Genomic DNA, 21,009 nt, shown 5'->3' on the forward strand with positions numbered 1-21,009 from the left:
TTTCGTGATAACTACTGAACATCCGAGTCACTTGAAACTTGGTATCCATGTAGAAAATACATGTACTTAATGCATAGGCTAATTTTAAATGCCCAGCGAAGCGGACGGGTATAGCTAGTATTATTATATTATATTTCTTCTGTGCGTGTTTGTCACTGAATTCCTCCTAAACGGCTGGACCGATTTGTTTTTTTTTTTGTACGTATTTGGGTTTTTTGGCACCCTGGATGGCTTAGATTCACAAATCAGTCCGGCAGATGGCGCTGCAGTCGGTATCCAGGTTATTTATCTTTCCTAGAAATCATTTATATGACAAAACAACGTTTGCCGGGCCAGCTAGTCGTTACTAAGGATGCTATTAATTACTTTAAAATTTACTAATTCATTAACTTTTCAAGGTTCCTCCAGATTTCTCGAGCAGCGCATGGGACTATACAAGCAAAGTGTACGACGCGTGGTCCGCGGTGTCGTACTCGTGGGCGGACGCGGGTCTGCCGGCCACGTGCACGCCGGAGACGCACCGCCGCGGCCGCACCACCCCCGCCGCGCCCGCACAGTACAGCGGGGCCGGCGCCGGTAGGGCGGGGGACGCACCTACCTCCGCACCACTACACACAGAGCCCTGAGCTGTGCTGTGTCCGCAGGGGGCCGGAACCTGGTGCCGCTGCTGTGAGCTGCGCGACTCAACGGCCGACTACTTAATGAAACTACAATTAGTTTACTCAAGTTTTATTTTCATTTCGTTTAACGAATAAATAATTTCAAGCTGGAGTTACTCGCTTCTTATTTATCGACTTGTATTCTTTTATCCTGTGCGAGTTCAATAATTGATTTTAGACTAAGATCCCGGGCGCCAGACTTAAACATCTCAACATAGCTTTGAATCGATGAATTATTTGTAACTATCCACTACGCACTAACTCCGATCGTCCTACGGGCACGACGTTTCCAGTGTGCTTAGTGCGAGTTTTTCGTTAACGTTAAAAAACTCGTACTACGCACACAGGAAATTATTTGTTTGGCTCATCATCATACATACACTTGGTGTGACGTCAGCCTGGTAGACCAAAGATAGACAAGTTAAGTTAAAGTTGAGTTCACTGTTCGAACAGTATTGTTATATCGCGCGTAATGCTTTGTTCGCAATGAAAACACATTTACTGTCCCATAACTCCAACTTTAAAACCTTACAATGTACTTACATAAAAATGAATAATTGAACTATTAATATTAAGTTTACCTATAAGTATTTGGATTACGATTGGTATAATTTTAACTATTATTTTTGACAAATACATTTATCACCGCTCAAACACACTTGTGGACAACACTTTTGAACTCTCCCTTCTTTAAAATTAACATATCGGTCGAATACAGCACGATGTTGATTAAAATTAGTTTTTATATTATTTTCGATTACATTGACGACATTCTAGTATCAGTGAAGACGATCGCATCAACATCCTGTTTGTGGAAACTTTTATTCAAAATTATCCGATAACTAAGAACAAAATGTTAACTATTTTCATGGATAATCTCTAGATTATTTGCTAGGTCTGTACGATCTGTACTCACAAATGTGTTTACGCGGTCATCGTTGTTCAAACTTCATTAAATATACAAGTGAATGCCGAAACGACAATTATAAGGTGCATTATGATACATCAGTGAGCGTATTGAAATCTGGACGAAATTTGATAAATTACAAGTAAATTTATGATTGCAATTTAAACTAGAATAACGCTGAATCATCGTATATTTATAGTCTAAAACGTATATTTTATTATTTGAATACAAAAAACATGGAGTATGTTTGCGATGCGACACATGACACGACACGAAATAAAACTTCTAAACTTCTAAACTAAAAATAAAACTAAAAATCCTAATGATAAAGCAATGAAACAGCTTTTCAGAAGCACACGAAATGTTTACTAAAAATAAAAATATTTTGCAGATTTGCAGACAATCACAAGGGCATTGATTAAGAATTAATTGTTATTTGAGGTTCAGTCTACACCTATTGGATATCTGTTTTTTTACTAGCAGGACCAGTGGAGTTAAAATAGCTAGGACCTGATACAACATTTTTATAAAAATTTTTGGGATCGCAGTCTTAAGTAATTAATGTAAATTTTAAGAAACTTAAAATATTTTTTAAATAATCGTCGTGGTTATTTTTTAATCATTAAAAATGTTGTCACTTTTCAAGGTGATGACTTCAGCAGATGCGTAAAACAAGTGGGAGTCTTTATTACAAAAAACTTTATGTTTTTAATCAATTTGCAGAAGTGTTTTGAGGTTATCAATCAAATCATAACAAAATTGACATTTGACTCCAGCACAAAGTATACACAGATATAGGCGAAGCTATCTGTTTGAATGAACTCAATGATGACATCGATTGAGGATAAATAGAGGTTAAAATGTTTGATTAAAATATTGATAGTTAGCGATTTTCATTACAATTTAGTTGATTAGCAAACATTTTACGAAATGTTTCTCCAGTCAAAAAATAAATAAAAATAAAAAGTGATTGTCCACTATGGGATACGCGGTGTGGAGACAAACTAGCGGTGGGATCTTTGACCAACAGCGGGCCTCTCGAATTAACAACAAAACGTCATACGCGCAGGAAAATAACATCACAATATAAAATGGAGTAATTTATTATTTTGACTAGACGGAATAAGCACAGAAAACGTGTACATTCCAACATCAGTATGCTGTCACGGAATGGCGGACACATAACGTTACCACAAGGGCAGATCCTAAACTAATACAACATACAGATAAGTACGAATAGAAGTAGATAACTAACTTAATATCACAGTGCTATTCCCGAGGGGCATACTGAACGCATCTTATATTTAAACCTTGAGCGCACACGTGCTCGACGGGCCCGTACATCTTCATACAATTTGTGCGCTTTAAATAAGACTACCTTCGAATTATTGAATAGCTACGAGCGCGCCCTCGGCAGCGGCCCCCGGGCTCGTCCGCCGGCTCGCCAGACACAGAATCATTTCGTGGCACACGGGTTCAATCTGATTATATACTTATTAAAATATTTCTTTTACGTAATTAAAGACTTACAAATAAAAATTAAATTTATTAGCTACTAATTCATAGTTTAAACATCAGTAGACCGTTGGACTAGATCTAGACTAGACTGAGTGGTCGCACCGGCAGTGACGTCACGGTGCGGGCGCTCCCCGCTGCTCTCCAACTTATCCTAAATTGTGATATGATCCTACCGTGGGAATGTTAGTTGAGTTTTAGGCCAAAATATGACATTTTAAGAAACATTGAGCGTTCCCGCAGACTTATACTTATCCAGGATATATTGTATATAGAGTGTGGTGCACGCGGCCCGGCGGGCGCTCAGGGCGGGGAGTGGAGCCAGGCGCGCAGGCGACGCGCGCGGGGGACGCGCCCTCCTGCCGCCGACACACACAACACAACTACATATAAACAGCTGTTCGAACAGCACTAACGGTACCACCGCCCTGCCTATTTCTGCCGTGAAGCAGTAATGCGTTTCGGTTTGAAGGACGGGGCAGCCGTTGTAACTATACTGAGACCTTAGAACTTATATCTCAAGGCGGGTGGCGCATTTACGTAGTAGATGTCTATGGGCTCCAGTAACCACGTTACACCAGGTGGGCTGTGAGCTCGTCCACCCATCTAAGCAATATAAAAAAAACCCATAGACACTGAGTTTCTCGCCGGATCTTCTCAGTGGGTCGCGTTTCCGATCCGGTGGTAGATTCTGCAAAGCATGACTCTTACTAGCGTTCGTGTTAGCAACGTCGTCAGGTTTGAGCCCCGTGAGCTCACTTACACGTCAAGAAACTGAAATAACCTTTCAAGGCTATCAGGATAAGTAGGAGAAAAAAACTAAGGATTTAGTCGGCTGCGAATGAACGATTGTTGGTTAACGGCAGTGACTCAAGAATGGTTAAAGAACTACGTACAGTAGCGCTCAAAAGTATTTTGACAACATAAAATTCTTTTAATATGTATATATATATATATTTTAATAAAACAGTATCACATCTGTCTGTACGTATGGGCGGCGTGATGGAGATGCCGGGCGGATGTTCGAAATATTTTTGGGCGCCACTATCGTTGTTGAGTCGTCTGGTGAGTCGGCTGCGCGACGCGGCGTGCTGCCCGCGGGCGCTGGTAGCCCATTTTTTTCCCCTATATAGTAGCTGGTACTGGTAGCCTAAGACGCCACTCCAGCTACGCCCGGAGGGGTACGTGAGCTCACGGGCTCAACCTCAGAGAATTTTCTGACACTAGCCCTAGCCAAAGTAATGCTGCGCAGAATCTACCAGCGACCCACTGAGAAGATCCCACGAAAAACTCGATGAGTTGTTTCTTCATCGTAACCGACGAATTCGACGCGGACGGTGACCGGCGCTGGAAGAGCTTAAGAGTACAGAGAGTGGATCCAGGGCTTCCGACAAGACATGTTTCGGCGGTCTGCGGTGCCCCGTCGCCTGAGTTGGATATTGAATTAACGGCGGTCAAGATAAGATGGTGTTCGTGTCGCGCCGCTTTGTCGAAGTAGCGTTCTGACGCTTCCTTGAGACACATCGGCACTAAATTTAGGCCGTCCTGAAAATCTACAATTCTAACCCACATGCACCCAATTGTTCAATAACCAGATACTCACGGGCGAGCGCGCGCGGGGGGCCGGCGCGGCGCGGCACGAGCTGCTCCCCGGGGGGCCTGCGGGGGACCGACTGTGAGCGCTCGAGACCGTAAACAGTAATAACACTTCTTGCAGTACTGTTTCCGAGCTCATAACAACTCCAAAAGCTCTAAAACTCATTATAAATAATGTTAAGTTCAATGTTATTGAAGTTAAAATATACAACATTATTTTGAATTTATAATAAAGAGGCCAAAAGACATTGTTAGCTTTATAAAATTATTTAACGTTCAACTAAAAGGAAAGAGAGAGAGAAAAATAAAGAGACATTTATACGTTTTCTTTTAAATGATGGTAAAGTAACGTTACTCTTAAACGTTACGTTAAGGCCTCAGTAAATAATATATATATATATTATATAGCAATAATGGTTTCAGTTGACTATGTTCAAAATGTACAGTAGACATTGAGAGAGGCCGCTGTCCTATTCCCACTCGGTTACATGACCCACATGGCGGCTTGGCTCGGTAGACAGCGGCTTGACTCTGCCCCTGGCATTACTGAAGTCCATGGGCGACGGTAACCACTCACCATCAGGTGGGCCGTATGTTCGTCTGCCTACTAGGGCAATAAATTCCTATCAAGTAAGATTCATAAACAGCAGTAGTAGTACGATGCGATATACCGGCGGGCGGCGTGACGTCACCGGGCGGCGTGACGTCATCGAAGGGCGAAGACGCGTCGCTGGCGCTGTCGTCCCGCGCGCTGCAGCCGTATGTCGTTCCGTTCTACGCACAGCAATCGTGTTCCGATATATATTCATTTAAAGCGACATGTGAGTGTTGGTTTACTTTATAAAAAAATCTTAATATATATAAATCACGTGACACGTTGATTGTCCGCGATGGACTCCTAAACTACTTAACAGATTTTAAATTAAATTTGCACACCGTGTGCAGTTGATCCAACTTGAAAGATAGGATGGTTTTTATTTCGATTAATGGTCGTAATATTTATTAATTAACAATAAAATTATTTCCTGTTGATTTTTGTTATTAATTGTAAGTTTCATAAGTTTAAAACAGATGGCGCCTTAAATCATTTTTTACAGACAATTGTAATACTGTCTGACATTAATGTCTCCTAGATGACGCTGTGTTAAAAATACCAACGTTTCATATAAGCTACAATTTGATGGCATAAGCGCCACGTGTTGCTGAGGCTAAAGTATAAGTGAAATTTATTTCGTAGTAAACGCTTTACAGTTAAATCTAATTGTTCTTACTCTTTATATTTATGTATTGTATGTATTAGCATAGCCGACCGCGTGTTATTTAGGAACAAAAACCTTAGCCACAGCAACGTGTGACCGAGTCTGCTAGTTATATTATGTAGAATAAACGAATAAAATGATTACTAAAGTAGTTCAGTCGGACCGCTGTGCTGTCTGTGAGCGTATTTATGAAGGTGAGTAATGTGCAGCCTGTTTAATACATAACATACATTAGATTTAACATAAAATAAATAAATGCATTATATACAAGCAAACGGGAAATAAGAATGGTGACAACAAGCCGTAACATGAATAACGTAGCAGAACAACGGGTGTGCGGCGACCTGCAGGAGGGTGCCGGCGGGGGGCGCGGCGGGGGGCGCGGCGGGGGGCGCGGCGGGGGGCGCGGCGAGGGCGGCGAGCGTGCGCTCGATGTGCCGCAGCCGGATCTCCTTCTCGCCCAGCACGGCGCGCGCGCGGTGCAGCGACACCTCCAGCTCCGTGCGCTCCTCCTCCTCCCGACCCTCGCGCCCCTCCTGTGTCCGCACCACCTCCGCGTTACCCCTCACGGGAACAAAACTATCATCTTAAAAGGGAAAACATGTGCGTCTCTATGTCGCGCGCGTCCGGCGGCGACACTCGGCAGTTGCCCGGGAGCGGCGGCCGCGGCACAATCGCTTGTTCATTTTGATCTAACATCCTCTTCTTCAGGTTTTAAAATTATTCTTTTTTTTTAGTCCAGCTTGTTGTTGAAGCGTGTCATATATTACATATTGATTTATTATAATACATAATAATATATAGTATATATAAAGATTATCCTATAACATAATATTATACTATGAAGATCGTCAAACACAGGCCGTTCCAATATAATAATATAATATTAAAATTTAATTATTAGAGTACATAAAATATAAAATGTAACGATATGGGGAGGGCCGCGTCGCTACACGACGACAAGACTGATAGCTGTTTGTGGACCTGATATGTGCTCAGGGGTCCCAATGAGGTTAATCATTTGGCTCATTTTGATGTATTTAGTGTGCTACAATCAGCCTCCGAGCACCCGGCAGGTGGCGCCGCACGCAGACTTTATGATTGTTGTCAAGGTAGAACAATGTCTGTTGAGCTCGCTCGTTTAATAAAAATAATGATATCAAAACATAGGCAAGCGTAGCGACCTGCAGCAGCGCGGCCCGGCGAGCCCGCAGCACGCCGCGCGCGCGCCGCACGCCCTCGCGCTCCACCAGCGCGCGGTGCCGCACGAACTCCAGCTCGGGCCGCGCCGCCTCCCCCGCGCGGAACGGGTAGGGCAGCGCGTAGGCCGGCTGGTCCGGGGAGCCCAGCGCGTCCAGCGCGTCCAGGGCGCGCAGCTGCTGGCGCACGCTCTCCAGCGGGCCCGCCCACCTGTCCGGGGCATCGCATCGGTCAGGCTCGCGACGTGCACACGAGCACAGTGAGTGGGGCGGCAGTGGGGCGGCGACTCACCGCGGCGAGCAGTGCAGGCGCGAGGTGGAAGCCGACTTGAGCCTCGCGAAGCTCCTCCTGCGGCCGCGCCCTGCGCCACAACAACAACGGTAAGGGGCGGCGGGGCGCTAGCTGGGACGGGGCCATTAGTGACACATCGGAAATGTACATACAACTTGCTTCATACTTTACTATATATATTAACCCTTCTCAGTATACCAAACTACACTGTTACCCTTCAGTTAATTGTAACACTTTCGCGAAGCTCGGTGTCAATTTTTTGTTTTAAACAAAAGTGAGTAAGTTCTCTATTTGTAGTGAATTCTTGGAGAGCACCCGCGTGCGGAGGGCTACCGACCGGAGGGGGCGCGCCCGCCCGCCGAGCCCGCGTCGGACGAGTCCTGCGGGTCCGTCGAGGTCTCTGCAACGCGAGGAGCGCTCGTCAGTCGTCGTCATCCTGCAGCTCTCTACTTTATGCTTTTGTAATCATCATCAGCTCGGTGAAGCCCACAGCTGGACATGGACTCCCCCAACTCTCGCCATAATGGCGAATCCCTGATGGTTGCAGCTGGGCCCTACATTGGGGTCGCAGAGGGGCACATTGGGGCGGTCGACCTACTGCCGCTACTTCGTGAACTCGATAGAATAACTCAGCACAGCCGATATCATGGACACTAAGATCAAGCTTAAGGCGACGGCCAGAGTCCAAGGATCTCCAAATTATTATACATACTAAAAATTCGATATTATGTTTAACGAGCTGTCTACTGAGTCTTGTCTATGTCAGAATACAAGTGTGATTGTTTATAACAGTTATAGTAAATGTGAATAAGTTAACTTAAAATTGAATAGATTGCTTATTGCTAGTGGTAGGACCTCTTGTGAGTCTGCACGGGTAAGTACCACCGCCCCGCCTATTTCTGCCGTGAAGCAGTAATGCGTTTCGGTTTGAAGGACGGGGCAGCCTTGTAACTATACTGAGACGTTAGAACTCATATCTCAAGGTGGGCAGCGGGATTTACGATGTAATGTTTATGGGCTTCAGTAACCGCTTAAAACCAGGTGGGCTGTGAACTCGTCCATCTATCTATGCAATAAAAAATTGTAGTAAAGGTTAGTAGATGCTGACCGCGAGCGGCTTGCGGGCGGGGCGGGGTGCGGGGCGGGGTGCGGGGCGGGGTGCGGGGCGGCGCGGCGGGCGCGTGCTTGCGCCGCGGTTCGGTTGCCATCGGGAAGGTGGCACACTGAGGACACAATGTTTTTAAGATACAACCACATATATCGAAGTGTGTATGCGCTGCTGAATGTGGCGTATAATAACCGGCAAACTTCTTGAGCATTTGTTGACGTAGTGGGGGTAAGTTTGCGCATGGTACACTCACGTGCAAAACCATTACTTACTCTGCGTCATAATGCTATTAAATTATTAAAATCAACATATGTATTTATTTATATATTTATTAGAACATCAACAAAACATATAGGTTAATAATTGTAATAATTTAATCTTGGGGTAAAATAGATATTCCTTCTATTAAGTCAAAACTAGAGCTGTTGCCAGGTCTTGGTTCAGTTGAAGCGAAGCTGGTATTTGTAATTTTTTTTTCGTTATCATAATCTTGACCATCATCATCATCACTGTTTTCATCACCCGAGTCGCTATCATCGTGATGAGTCGACATAGGGCTCATCGGCGTAGTTTACAACTCGGTCGATTCGGTCTTCTTTTTTGTCTATAATTAATTATTTTTTGAAGATATTCGATTCGTAGTAATCGAATGTTACTTTTTTCATTTACCAGCTTCCGATTATTTTCTGTTCTTTTTTTCCATCTGAAGCCTAGCTCTTTCATAATTCGTCGTAAGCTTCATTCCGAGCCATTAAAATTTATATCTTCTTTAAATTTTTCGAAGCCTTTCTACGGTACGGAGTTTCGCTGCTTGTTATGTAGTTATTATGATTACATCTTTTTATTACAGATTGAACGAAACTATCCATTCCGGTAACTTTCTTCTTCCCTGATCTTTTCTTACCCGGAGTCCGAAACACGGCGAGCAAGCCAGAGCCTTTAGCTTCGTTAATAATGCACCTAACAGTACTCACTGATGTTTTTGTTGCTTCCGAAGTCTGTTTTAATTTTTCCATATCATTCTTCCCCTGTTTTATAAAGAAGCAATATACGTCGTACACAAATTTTCTACCCTTTCTTTTAAGTACTACACCAGTTTGTCACGGCATAGTGTATGTTTTATAAAAAATCAACAAACACTCAACAAATAGCAATGGCAACAAAGTCCACAAGCAATTATAACAAATAACTTAACGATTAATAACGATAGACTTTCCACTGTACGCAAGCGTACTTTTGGGAGCAAGCGGAACGAGGGCGCGGTGCGGGACGCAGGGTTCGACTGATCTACCAATAACGCGCTCGATACGATTTCCCCTGCCGTCGCGCCTCACCCTCACCACCAGTGATCTAAAATTCGGTTCTGCGCAGTCAAGGTCATTTGCTCAAGAAGTTTGCCGATTACTATACACAACTTAAGATTTAGATAGGAAGAAAATCTGTTTATTATATACTTCGCTAACAAGTAACTAACTCTATCTATGTATGTTGATGTGGTGAGTGCCGCTGTATATGAGTGCTGGACGCGTACTGGCGCTTTATACTACGGTTTGAGTAAAGCGATGTGGATGCGCGCGCGCCCTGTGCCATACGCGACTCGTACACAGCGACTGGCGTCGTCACGAGCCGGACGGGAGGTGACGGAATAGGGCGCGGAAATCAAAGGCAAAATGTGACCTCTAACACAATAACACAAAAATACACATGAAAATATGAAAATTCCTGTTTTTTGCATTACACCTAATGTACCACAAATTAAAAAAAAATCCTTTCTACATTTTCGGACCAGCTAACAAATGTCTAATTCGGATAAGCATGTCCCAAGACGGCGGGGGCGCACTCACGGGGCCCGGGACGGCGGCGCTGCGGGGCGCGGGGCCGTCGGACGCCGAGGTGCTGTTGCGGTTCCCCGGCTCGTCGTCCGTCCGGGGGCGGCCGCCTCTGCTTCTGAGAGTTTGTTGAATGAGTCGACAGCTGTCACACATAGTGGAGTAGCGCGGCACGAGCGGGTCACCTGTCGGCGGAGCGCGCGGTGCGGTGCGAGGCGGACGGGTCGGTCTCGGAGCCCGTGGTGGCGCTGGCGGAGCGCCGCTTGTTGCGCCGCTCTATCGACATCTGCAATTGTGCACTCAGCTCAACCTCAATGAACATTCTACTTTTAACCGAGAGGCTCAGAGAAGATAATACTGTTACGCCGGTAAGAGTAACGCCATCTATTGCCAAATACTCTAACGAATATCGAAGGATCTAGTAGCATCTAGAACGCTCGAGAAGTACAACCCCATCTATTGTCAGATAGCAGAAACATAATACTCGACTTTTGTGGAATATTCGTGAGGATTCTAGAGATGTCGTATCGACTATAAAAGCGTTGCAGAAATGGCACGCAATCTCTGCAACGCTTTTAGTAATTGGCCGATTAGTAATTGGAACTACTCGAAGCGAAACAGTGAACGAATCACCTGGAGCGAAGCGGTAGAAGCGAATTGAGTTTTAAAGTGTTTGTGAAGTGTTTTAAATGTTCCAAGTGCTAATACAGTGTTAACTTGTACTTTGGTGGAACTTTTTATTTATTCCGAACTCCAGCGCATAACAATACTTTCAATAACTTCCTTGCTTTCCAAAGTGATGGAACAACTCTTGAGTTATCTTGTATACCTCACTCACAGGGTGCTGCAGCCTTGGCAAGCAAGGACGAGGCTTTCACTGTAAGCCTTGATATCGTGAAGACCGTTGACCGAGTCTGGCATAGGGCACTTCTATTAAAGTTACCAGATCACGGGATCCCCGAGAGACTTTGCATGTGGATTGGTAACTTTTTGGATAGGCGGATCATCACTATAGTGGTAGACGATTGCTGCTCTGATACCATGACCAACGTTGGCGTTCCACAGAGCTAGGTGCTCAATCCTGTGTATCAATGACATGCTGTCTATTGTTGGCATGCATTGCTCTACGGATGACAGCTCGGAGGATACGCGATATATCGGCCCTCAAAAATTTGTATCTAGCCGAATCTCCAAGTGAGATGAATTTGAAATTGAACTTAGTCCTATTGAACCTGTTGAAGACACTAGTTTGCGCGTTCACTACGCGCAAAGAAGGAATTGTCATGATGCAGCATTTCCAATGAGTGTACCTACAACCTTCCACGAGTATTGGGATACTTGGGGTCGACGTTTCGAGCGATGTCCAATTTCGGACTCACTTGGAGGGCAAAGACAAGTTGGCGTCAAAAATACTGGGAGTCTTCATTAGAGCGAAGCGGTACTTCACGCCCGAACAAAGACTTTTGTTTTACAAAGCACAGGTCCGGCCTCGCGTGGAGTACTGCTCCCTCCTGAGTGTTCATCCAGAGTGTCTCCAGAAATCTTATCTGCTACGTAACATCCGACTTTGGAATGAGCTCCCCTCTATGGTCTTTCCCGAGCTCTAAGACATGTCCTACTTCAAACGAGGTTAACGGAGAATACTTAACGGTAGGCAGCGGCTGTGCCCTCGGCATTGCTGACGACCATGAACGACGGCAACCCTCAACATCAGCTGAGTGCTCATCTGCCTACAACGGCAATGATAAGTTTTAAACGTTATGATTTAGTTATTTCCGCGGCCGGTGTCGCGAGGGGTGCGCGACCTTGACGTCGTGCTTGAGCCTGGTGTACTTGTCCTTGAGCGCGCGGTACTTGTCGGGCGCGGGCTGCCGCTGCGCCGCCAGCCGCCGCCGAGCCTCCTCCGCCAGGCAGCGGTGCTCGCCGCGCGCGCGCTCCACCTGCGCCCGGTAGTCCTGTCGCAGCGCGTCCAGCGCGGCGCGGTGCTGCTCCCGCGCACACAGCACGGCGCTGCGCTGCTCGTCCCGGAGCCGTGCCCGCTCCCGCTCTACTTGGGACGCGAACTGATCCCGGACCTCCTCCAGGCACTGTTCGTGCTCTACAACAAAAGACATAATTGGGTAGTGCGCCAGTAACGACGCCGACAACGAGCAGGATGCGCCGCGAGCCTGATACTGGCGACACAGCGCCGGGAGCCCCGGGTTGCAACTCACTTCGATAAGGCTGCACGACACGAGACCCCTCTCATTGTGGCCGCCGGTAACTACATTCCTGATCTTGTTGACAGAATGGAAAGCAGTCGACGTTGCCCCAAGCGCGTCATTTCGGATCCTTCCGATCCACTAACGGTGCTTTGAGGTACCTCAAGCACCGGTCATCGTTCTTGTCGAATTCGTCGCTTGCGACGAAGGGCTCGACGAGTAACTTAACTCTCAGACACAGGCCACTGAGTTTTTCGCCGGATCTTCTCAGTGGGTCGCGTTTCCGATCCGGTGATAGATTCTGCGAGGCACGGCTCTTGCTAGTATTCGTGTTAGCAACGTCGTCAGGTTTGAGCCCCGTGAGCTCACCTACTAGTTAAGGTTACGCTGATATAGCCTCTCAAGGCTATCAGCTTAAGTAGGAATACAAAAAAAGCTGCAACGTTACCCGCTTCCAACATCCGGCGGAGCTGGTCGCGCTTGTCCCGGTAGGTCTCCTTGAGCCTCTCCATGTCCCTGGCGTGCTCGCTCTCCGCCGCGTGGACGTGGGCGCGGCGCCGCGCGTCCAGCTGCGCGCGGGCCGCCTCCAGCGCGGCGCACACCTGCCGCTCGTTGGACGCGAGCGTCTGTGCGCGACAACAATCACGTCACTATCATTCACACTCAATCACGCTATAAAAACATTTCAATATTTATCATCGTTCACATCGTGTGCTCCAGTCCCAAATGCAATGAAATGTGGGAGGACCAACGAACACTACACTACCCTTTTTTTCGCGCCAGGGCCCGTTCTCCGATAAGATTATGGCGTCTAGGGGGCGCTCGGGATATGTAGGTCTCGGTAGCCCAAGATGTTAAGGACCTACCCACTCTCCCTAGCATTCTCACCCGAGGCAGAGTAAAACAAAGCAGAGGGATACCGCGGTTGACACTACAACCAGCTCTAGAACCGCCGCTCCTGCCCCAGAACGGGGCCCCTTTGTCGCAGAGGTCGCATCCCCATGCCCCAGGTGTTTGAGACACTGTAAAAACTTGTACAATACCTCGTTTATGACATGAATACAAGTATATCTTATTTTAATTAATGTCATACAAATGGAATGATACTTTTTTTACTTTCCTATGCTACGAGCTCCATGTAGCTCTCCAATGTCTCGGAATATAGAGAATGAAGAAAAAACAAAAAAAGCTAACCTCTTCCAGCTCCCTCCGATGTCTCTCCGCCTGTTCGTTCAGCCTGACCCTCTTCTCCGCAACAAACCTCTCTTCAGACTCTCTCAGTTCCTCATTTAGCTCGGCTCTCAGCTTTTTCTCCCTCAACGACCACTCCACTCTTATACTCTCCAACTCTTTCTGTAAGGCCAACTCTAATCTCCTTCTCTCGTCGCTCTTGTGCCGTTCTATGAAGTCTCTAGTTCCCATGTCGGGTATCAGTGGCGACCTGAGCGGTTTCGACAAAGAGTTCTGTTGCGTTTCGAACTGGTACACGACCACTACGTTGTCGGATCTGGTATTCCCATTAGACAAGATGACTCCATCCAGCCTCGGACTGGCAACTTTTAGGCTAGACGAGGACTCCGAGGTCTTAACTTGGGGAGCTATCACAGCTTTCTGCGGTTGGAAACTTGATAAGGGGGTCCAAGGTTTTGTAAAATCATACTTAAGGGGTTTGATGTCTCGGGCGGAGTTCGGGGCGGGGCTGGGAGCGGGGCTGGGAGCGGGGGGCGCGGGGGATGTTTCTGAGCTTGATTTATTTTTAGCTAAACCTTCACTTGATTGCTGGCAGCGGTCGGGCTCAGAAGTGTCTCGGAGCTCGTCTGAGTGCGCGGGCTGTCCTTGCCCGGCGCGCTCCGCGGGAGGAGACCTCAACATTCCCGAGTCGCGGTCGCTATCGTCCTTCGAGACGCTTCGGTCTTTCTGTTCGTTTGAGTCGTCGAGGTCGTTCGGCTCGTTCACGTCGTTGAGGTCGTTGAGGTCCAAGTTGGCGAACTCTCTGTCTGGTGAGTCTATCGAGGTTTCAGATTCGATGCTTTCCATTAGATTTATCGATATCTTGTTGGTGAGCGGCACCATCGGCGACCTGTGGGACGGCGCACTGTTAGAGCACACACACACACGCGACGCACACAGTGAGTGAGAGCGGTGGAGGGGGACCGACCTGGGCCTGGGTCCGTCGGGGGCGAGGTCGGGGGCGGGGTCGGGCGCGGGGTCGGCCAGTATGTCCGCTATCTTGCGGAAGTGCTTCTGGAAGAGCTGGGGCCGGATGTAGTCGGTGGGCGGCGGCCGGACTACTCGGCGGCCCGGCCCGGACGCGACCTCCGACCCCGCCGACGCTGTCGCTGAACCTGCTTCCGTGTTTAATTTTAAACTAAATTTTATTAACCGCAAGTCGAATCCTGTAATATAATATTTTGATATGATTATAACTTTTTTTTTTTTAAATAATTGAACATAAATCAACTCATACAGTAGAACAAATCTTCCAATGCACTTGAAGGAGGCACAGTTCCCAAGATACTGGCTACGTTACCTCGTTGGACAGCCAGACTCACTCTCTGTGCAAAATACCAGCCAAACCCGACTACTTCCGATTTTTTGAAATTTCTGCTGAAGATGCAGCTGAACCAGGGCGAGAGGAAGTACCATCCAAATGACAGGGAGCCATAGTATCCACACAAGTAACATACCATACCAGACTATAACTATGTATATTTAATAAAATTTGCTTAAATATTAAGACTTGTGAGTAAATGACCGCAGCTGACCCCGCACGCCTTCTGTTTGCCTTCCAATGCGTGCAGAATATGGGAACCCGCGTTTGTATTCGGAAACCGTTAGCGCACTCCTTTTGTACGATGTACACTGCGTTGTCTGTTAGCGCTCGCGGGGCGCCTGCAGCTGTACCGCCTCTAGTGGATGCAACCCGGCGTGTCGAGCCGCGACCACCATGTGCCAATTGTCACTATTGAGTGGAAGTCCATACGGCAATTCAGTGAAACGTAGCTGACCTGCTAAATATCCATATATGGATGGCAAAGCGATCGCGCCAGAAATATATGAAATGGTGTTGTGGTGGTCGCGAGCAACGGCTTATTCTTTAAAATTGGAGTTTGTCTACGCAGATATCTTTCGATATAAAACTGACACTACAAAACTTATCTCATAACAAAACTTGATCCTTAAAGCCATTCCCTAGGTGCACCGGTTACTACACATACAGAAATGATTCACTTAAAGGTAGTAAATTAAAAAATATATAGATAGATTTCAACTAAAATTGAAGATAGAAACTCATAGGAAATGATTACCAGTAGAGTCCTTGTCCGATGAAGGCTTGGCTAGTCTGGGCGGCAGGGGAGGGCGGGCGGACACCACGGAGCTCTGCGGCTCGTTCTGCTCCGAGGAGCTGTTGGAGCCCGGGCTGGCCGCCGACTCCGCCGCGTCCTCCAGCTGGAACCTGGGGGACCACCACTGACGGCTCAGTCATGGTCTTACAAACCATTCCCTAGTCCCTAGTGTCTCGGCTCCTTCGAGCTGCTTACGTGTTACATTAGTCATCAGTATTGCCGACAGTTGAACAAAAGTAAGCTTAAAGTTATCAACTAACCGGACACACTTCTTGTCTTCGTCAAAACTAGCAGTCTGTCTACCCACATTATCAGGTCTCCGATTAATAATATCGGAGATGGATTCCCTGAGGATACCTTTGGGTGGATCGCTCTTTGTGACTGAGTCTAATGGTAGAGACTTCTCAGTCTCTGGACTTGGTAGATCAGATTTCGATAGCTTTAAAAACATATTGCCTTTACCTGGAAATGAAAATAATTACAACTGTATAAATTCTTAGTGTTTAATATTTATGGAGCACTTCACTATAATCAACAGCATCTTAAGACAAGTGAGTTAGGTAAAATAATTTATTTCAGTTTCAATGTCAACAAGCACCTCACAATACAAGCACTGATGCTTAATTTTTTATTCTTTCTTCTTCACGTGGGCTATGATCTGGTGTACACAGTAATATGATGCTGTGAGAATACTTAATGTTAAGAATAATCATTTTCATCATTTTACTACTACCCACGTCATGTTATGAGATTGAAGTCCTCAGAGGTAGGTAGGGATGTCTCTGACATGAGTCAGCTTAATTTTTTTTCACACAATTTAAAGTGAATTTATAGTAATGAGTATTACATGGCAAATTTGAAAACCTTACCAGTCAATGGCAATCCCTTAGCAGTCTTACTTCCAAACAACAGCTTGACATTCTCCTCTTCTGGACTTTGTATGTTCATCTTAAGATCTATATTCTCAGAATGTTGTTTGAACATTATTTTTTGTTTCTCAAATGGCATCCTATCAAACACATCTTTGTCAGAGGTATTATGGACTAATTTTGACTTTGGTACTCCTTCTATGCTTCTCCGCAGTGGAGATATATGTATATCTCCAAGTTTCCTATCTAGTTTGGTGAGTGGTGACAGTGGTGGCCGACCTAAAGGTGTGAGTCGTTTATTATGTATTGTATTTTCTTTGACTTCTGGCTGGTTTTCGCTGTCTGTACTTAGTTCTTCATCACTTTCTACTTTGGTTTCATGTCGCTCGAGGTTTCTTTGGTTGGTGTTCTCCTCTGATGTAGGAAGTTCCTGAAAGTTAGAGTAACAATGTTAATAAAATTAGCTGGTAATATAATAATAGCAAAATAACTTACTTATGTTTCATAAAACAGTTATAAGAATTTTTTATTTTTTCATTGCTAAGAGCTCATGGTCCACCTGGTGTTAAGTTTGAAGCCCATAGACCTTGAGATTCGAGTTCTAAGTTTCGGTATTTTTTTTTAGTACAACAGCTGCCACAACTTTCAATGTAATGCATTACTGCACCATGGCTAAAACAGGCAGAATGGTGGTACCTACCTGTGCAGACTCACAAGACACACGACAACCAGTAAAAAGCAGATACTAATTAGGGCCATCTTTGTTGGCATTGCATAGGCCAAGAGCTTTTCTGCTCATGTACAGCTCATTAAAGCCCGACACTTACTCTATGTTTTCTCACCTGAACTGAAGCACATGTATCATCCTGCATAGAAGCATCTCGTGCTTTCTTCACAAGTTCCCGGTACAGGTTGTCCAGAGGATGCTCCCATTGAGTGTTCTTTGTCTCTTCGTTATAGTAGTAATGAGTTTGGAGTTTTTCATCATAACTGTTTTAGATAATAACTAATTACATAACATCTCTAGGGGTCTCTACATGGGGAGTGCTCTGAGGAATCGTTTGAGATGATCCCATCATCTTGTTTTAGGCTGTACATCAATTGCCTTGTATGACAAACAGTATCTATTGTTAATTCATGGAGCCACTGCACTCTCTACAGTGCATTTCTAGAGAAAAATTTGTAATGTACCATTTATATCTAAAATGACCTTTCTTCAAAGGGCTTTCCTAAGCACTGTGACATATCTTGAGCAACAGATAGCAGACTGGCTGTACCCTTAGTAATGCTAATGAGTTATACTAATCTCAGTACTAGCCATTTCATTAACTCTTGACATGCATATTTTAACCAATGGAGATGATAATGATGTTTTTAATTTCTATATTCAACTTGTGAGGTGAATATTATTTTCCAATGATTGTATGAACAATTAGCGATCCAAATGGTTTTTGATTTTCTGAGCTTGTGGGTACTTACTAATGTAACATGGTGATCACTATAACAGGTACACAACTGTTCTGCTTGAGTTAACACAGTATTTGAAAATCAGGTTTGTAGTCCTGTAGTGACTATATACTTCTGTTCCTATGTTGAATTCATTCTGTTCTTCTATTTAAATACTAATACTTTACTATATGTGGTGATACTTTCACTTACAGTGGAAAGAGCATAAAGTGTGAATTATCATATTTAGCATTTTATTATGAAGAGTTCTAGTTTGCAATTTGTTCTTTTAATACAATTTCATCATACATAGAGTCTAACAAGTAACTTTTTGTAGCATGAAGAAGTGTAGTCTCAGATATTGAAACATTGGAGATAGCTTCAGTACTGTGGTGAAGTTTTCATAATCCTATTTTGATCACACAAAGTAACAGATAGGTTCCACGATATCTACAAATCTTCTGCTAAGGTGAAGGGCTCAGTAAGCAACTTCAATATATGTAGTATAATGCAAAAGTGCTAAAACTACATCCTAAAGCCAAAATAGAATGATCTGTGTTTTCTCAGAATCTCAGAGGCATAAAGGTAATCTGTACAAAGCTATGCTTTTACCACATCAGCCACATATCTTGAAAATCCACTTAAGAAATAAATTCCTATGAGAGAGTTTACTCAAGTATTTTAACTGGTGACATAACAGCAAATAAAGAGTTTTGCGAAGTCATTACACTATTGCTCCTTAAGAGCTCATTAAATTAAATTCAGTCATAACTTTCAGTGCCCTTACATAGCATCTTTTAGCTTCTCCAGAAAATGATTTGAAACTTACTCGAAATATATTCCAATTATGTTGTCTCTTGGAAGTATTAAAATATACAAAAAGCTTATTCTTTTCATTGAAGGCAGACAAAGCCAACAGCCAATTTAGTGGCAATTAATTACCATTGATCACAATGACAAAGTCACTATTCCACAACATGTATTCTTTGGAAGTAATAATTTTACTTTTCCTAAATGAGCTGAACATTTGGAATAATGTCATCATCACCATACTAGCCGTAAAATTCTGTGTGATCCTGAAAGATGATTAGATCGAAAACTAATGTGCATTGTGTAAGTAAACTCACTATGCTTTCCACTGATGGGGCAGTGCTTGCATAAGTCCATCGCGCGCAAGTGGTAAAAGGTGGCTTTCGCTCTCAGGATCAATTCCCAACTGCTGGGCATACTCGCAGATTTCTATAGCCGCAGACAAAAAACTTTACACATCGTTTTTCAACTATAAAACTAATTAAAAATCAAACACATGCACATAAATGATTTATTGATTTATTTAAGACTTATTTCAGTTGTTTACGATTTATTGTGACCTGTTTTAGTTATATTTTTACAAACCCTCGACTGATGGCTGACTGTTTTCATCAAAAACTTCACGGCATACAACAGCAGAAGGTGAACTCATCGTTTTACCTCATTTTTATTTTTATATGTTAAGAATAAAATTTTGAAACAGTTAAAACAAGTCTGCTACCCCTAATAAATACATAATCGATGTTATCATAAATCAAATTAACTTGAGCCGTCTCCCCAGGATTTTTAAAACTTTGACACAATTTTTTTATTTGATTCGTCCATTGAATAGGCAAAGAGGACATAGCCATACAGCTATTTTCAATTAGATCAAAGGTCTAAGCTTTTGAAAGTGAATGAACAGTAAAATGGAATGGATATTAAAGTCGTCGCGTCGCTGTCTTGGTCTAGACAGTCTAGAGGATAAAACGCCTAGTGCATTCGTATCGGGTGATGTGACTATGCTGGTGTTCAAATCCCGCAGGCAGGTACTAATTTTTTAATTATATACGTACCTAATGAATATTCACGAATAATTTATTTAATGAGAAAGAACACCGTCTAATAAAAACCAAACCCACAAAAATTTTAATTTGCGTAATTAATAGTAGGGCCTCTTCTAAGTTCGCACAACAACCCAGCCTATTTCCACCATGAAGCAATAAAGTATTTTGGTTTCAAGGGTGAGGCAACTATTGTACAGTAAAACTAAAATTTAGAACACGTGCCTCAAGGTAGGTTTTTATTTTTTATTGCAAATGGGTGGACGAGCTCACAGCCCACCTGGTGTTACGTGGTTACCGGAGCCCATAGACATCTATAACGTAAATGCCGCAACCACCTTGAGATATGAGTTCTTAGATCTTAGTAAAGTCACAACGGCTGCCCCACACTTCAACCTGAAACGTGTTACTGCTTCACGGAGAAATAGGCGGGGTGGTGGTACCTACCCGTGCGGACTCACAATAGGATCTACCACCAGTAAACCCAACAGTGGCGGCAAATCAGGCTTTACCTATGATGCAGGGTGTGCGTTGCACACAGCCGCAGCTGTGTTAAGGGGCGCTGGCTTTGGCACTTTCAATGAACCGCTAAAAACCTGTTTTTGTCCACTGATCCTGATCCACTTTGACCGAGCGCTTAATATAGGGTGCAAGAGTAATGATTTCACACGGGCACTACTTGAACTGAAGATGCCTTTACCACCATCACTTAACACCAGGCGGATCGTGAGCTCACGTGAGCTCAAGCAATAAAAAATATTAACAAAAAACCCATCGGAGCAACTATAGATATTTGCAAAGAGTTCAATGAACTTGGTGGAAAAACTTGGAAAGCCGTATCACATAATTTTCTTTCATTTTCCATTGTACATTGTTACAGATGCTAAGTAGTTACCAACCATTAATACACGTTTACATCAGACGAAACA

At 44.5% G+C, this 21,009-nt stretch overlaps 2 protein-coding genes across 11 annotated transcripts in view; one reads left to right on the forward strand and one right to left on the reverse strand.

Annotated features, from left to right (window-relative positions):
* LOC149501038 (uncharacterized) overlaps positions 1–771 on the forward strand; it is a 34,177-nt gene extending 33,406 nt beyond the window's left edge. For all 3 annotated transcript variants that reach the window (XM_089734714.1, XM_089734713.1, XM_089734715.1), the window contains exon 6: positions 399–771. In XM_089734714.1, the coding sequence (XP_089590840.1) occupies positions 399–626 (228 nt within the window). In that variant the 3' untranslated portion in view covers positions 627–771. The remainder of the gene's footprint in view (positions 1–398) is intronic.
* Cep164 (centrosomal protein 164) lies at positions 714–19,848 on the reverse strand. Of its 8 annotated transcripts, none has more exons than XM_089734704.1 (20): positions 19,623–19,848; positions 19,355–19,466; positions 17,624–17,771; positions 16,782–17,211; positions 16,173–16,374; positions 15,874–16,022; positions 14,724–14,961; positions 13,760–14,645; positions 13,014–13,191; positions 12,170–12,462; positions 10,550–10,650; positions 10,380–10,482; positions 8,536–8,650; positions 7,765–7,827; positions 7,428–7,497; positions 7,121–7,346; positions 6,281–6,472; positions 5,349–5,451; positions 4,685–4,740; positions 714–3,440 (listed from the first exon to the last, which is right to left on the reverse strand). In XM_089734704.1, the coding sequence occupies exons 1-20, from the start codon at positions 19,687–19,689 to the stop codon at positions 3,333–3,335; spliced, it is 3,840 nt and encodes a 1,279-aa protein (XP_089590830.1). In that variant the 5' UTR covers positions 19,690–19,848; the 3' UTR covers positions 714–3,332. The 8 variants fall into 8 exon arrangements, 6 of the variants coding, with proteins under 6 accessions (XP_089590830.1, XP_089590832.1, XP_089590831.1 ...); XM_089734706.1 differs by having other exon boundaries at positions 14,724–14,910; positions 19,623–19,847; XM_089734705.1 differs by having other exon boundaries at positions 14,724–14,913; positions 19,623–19,847.
* Between the last annotated feature and the right edge of the window lie 1,161 nt (positions 19,849–21,009).

Source organism: Bombyx mandarina, chromosome 18 (assembly GCF_030267445.1).
Source record: "Bombyx mandarina strain Sakado chromosome 18, ASM3026744v2".
Lineage (NCBI taxonomy): Eukaryota > Metazoa > Arthropoda > Insecta > Lepidoptera > Bombycidae > Bombyx > Bombyx mandarina.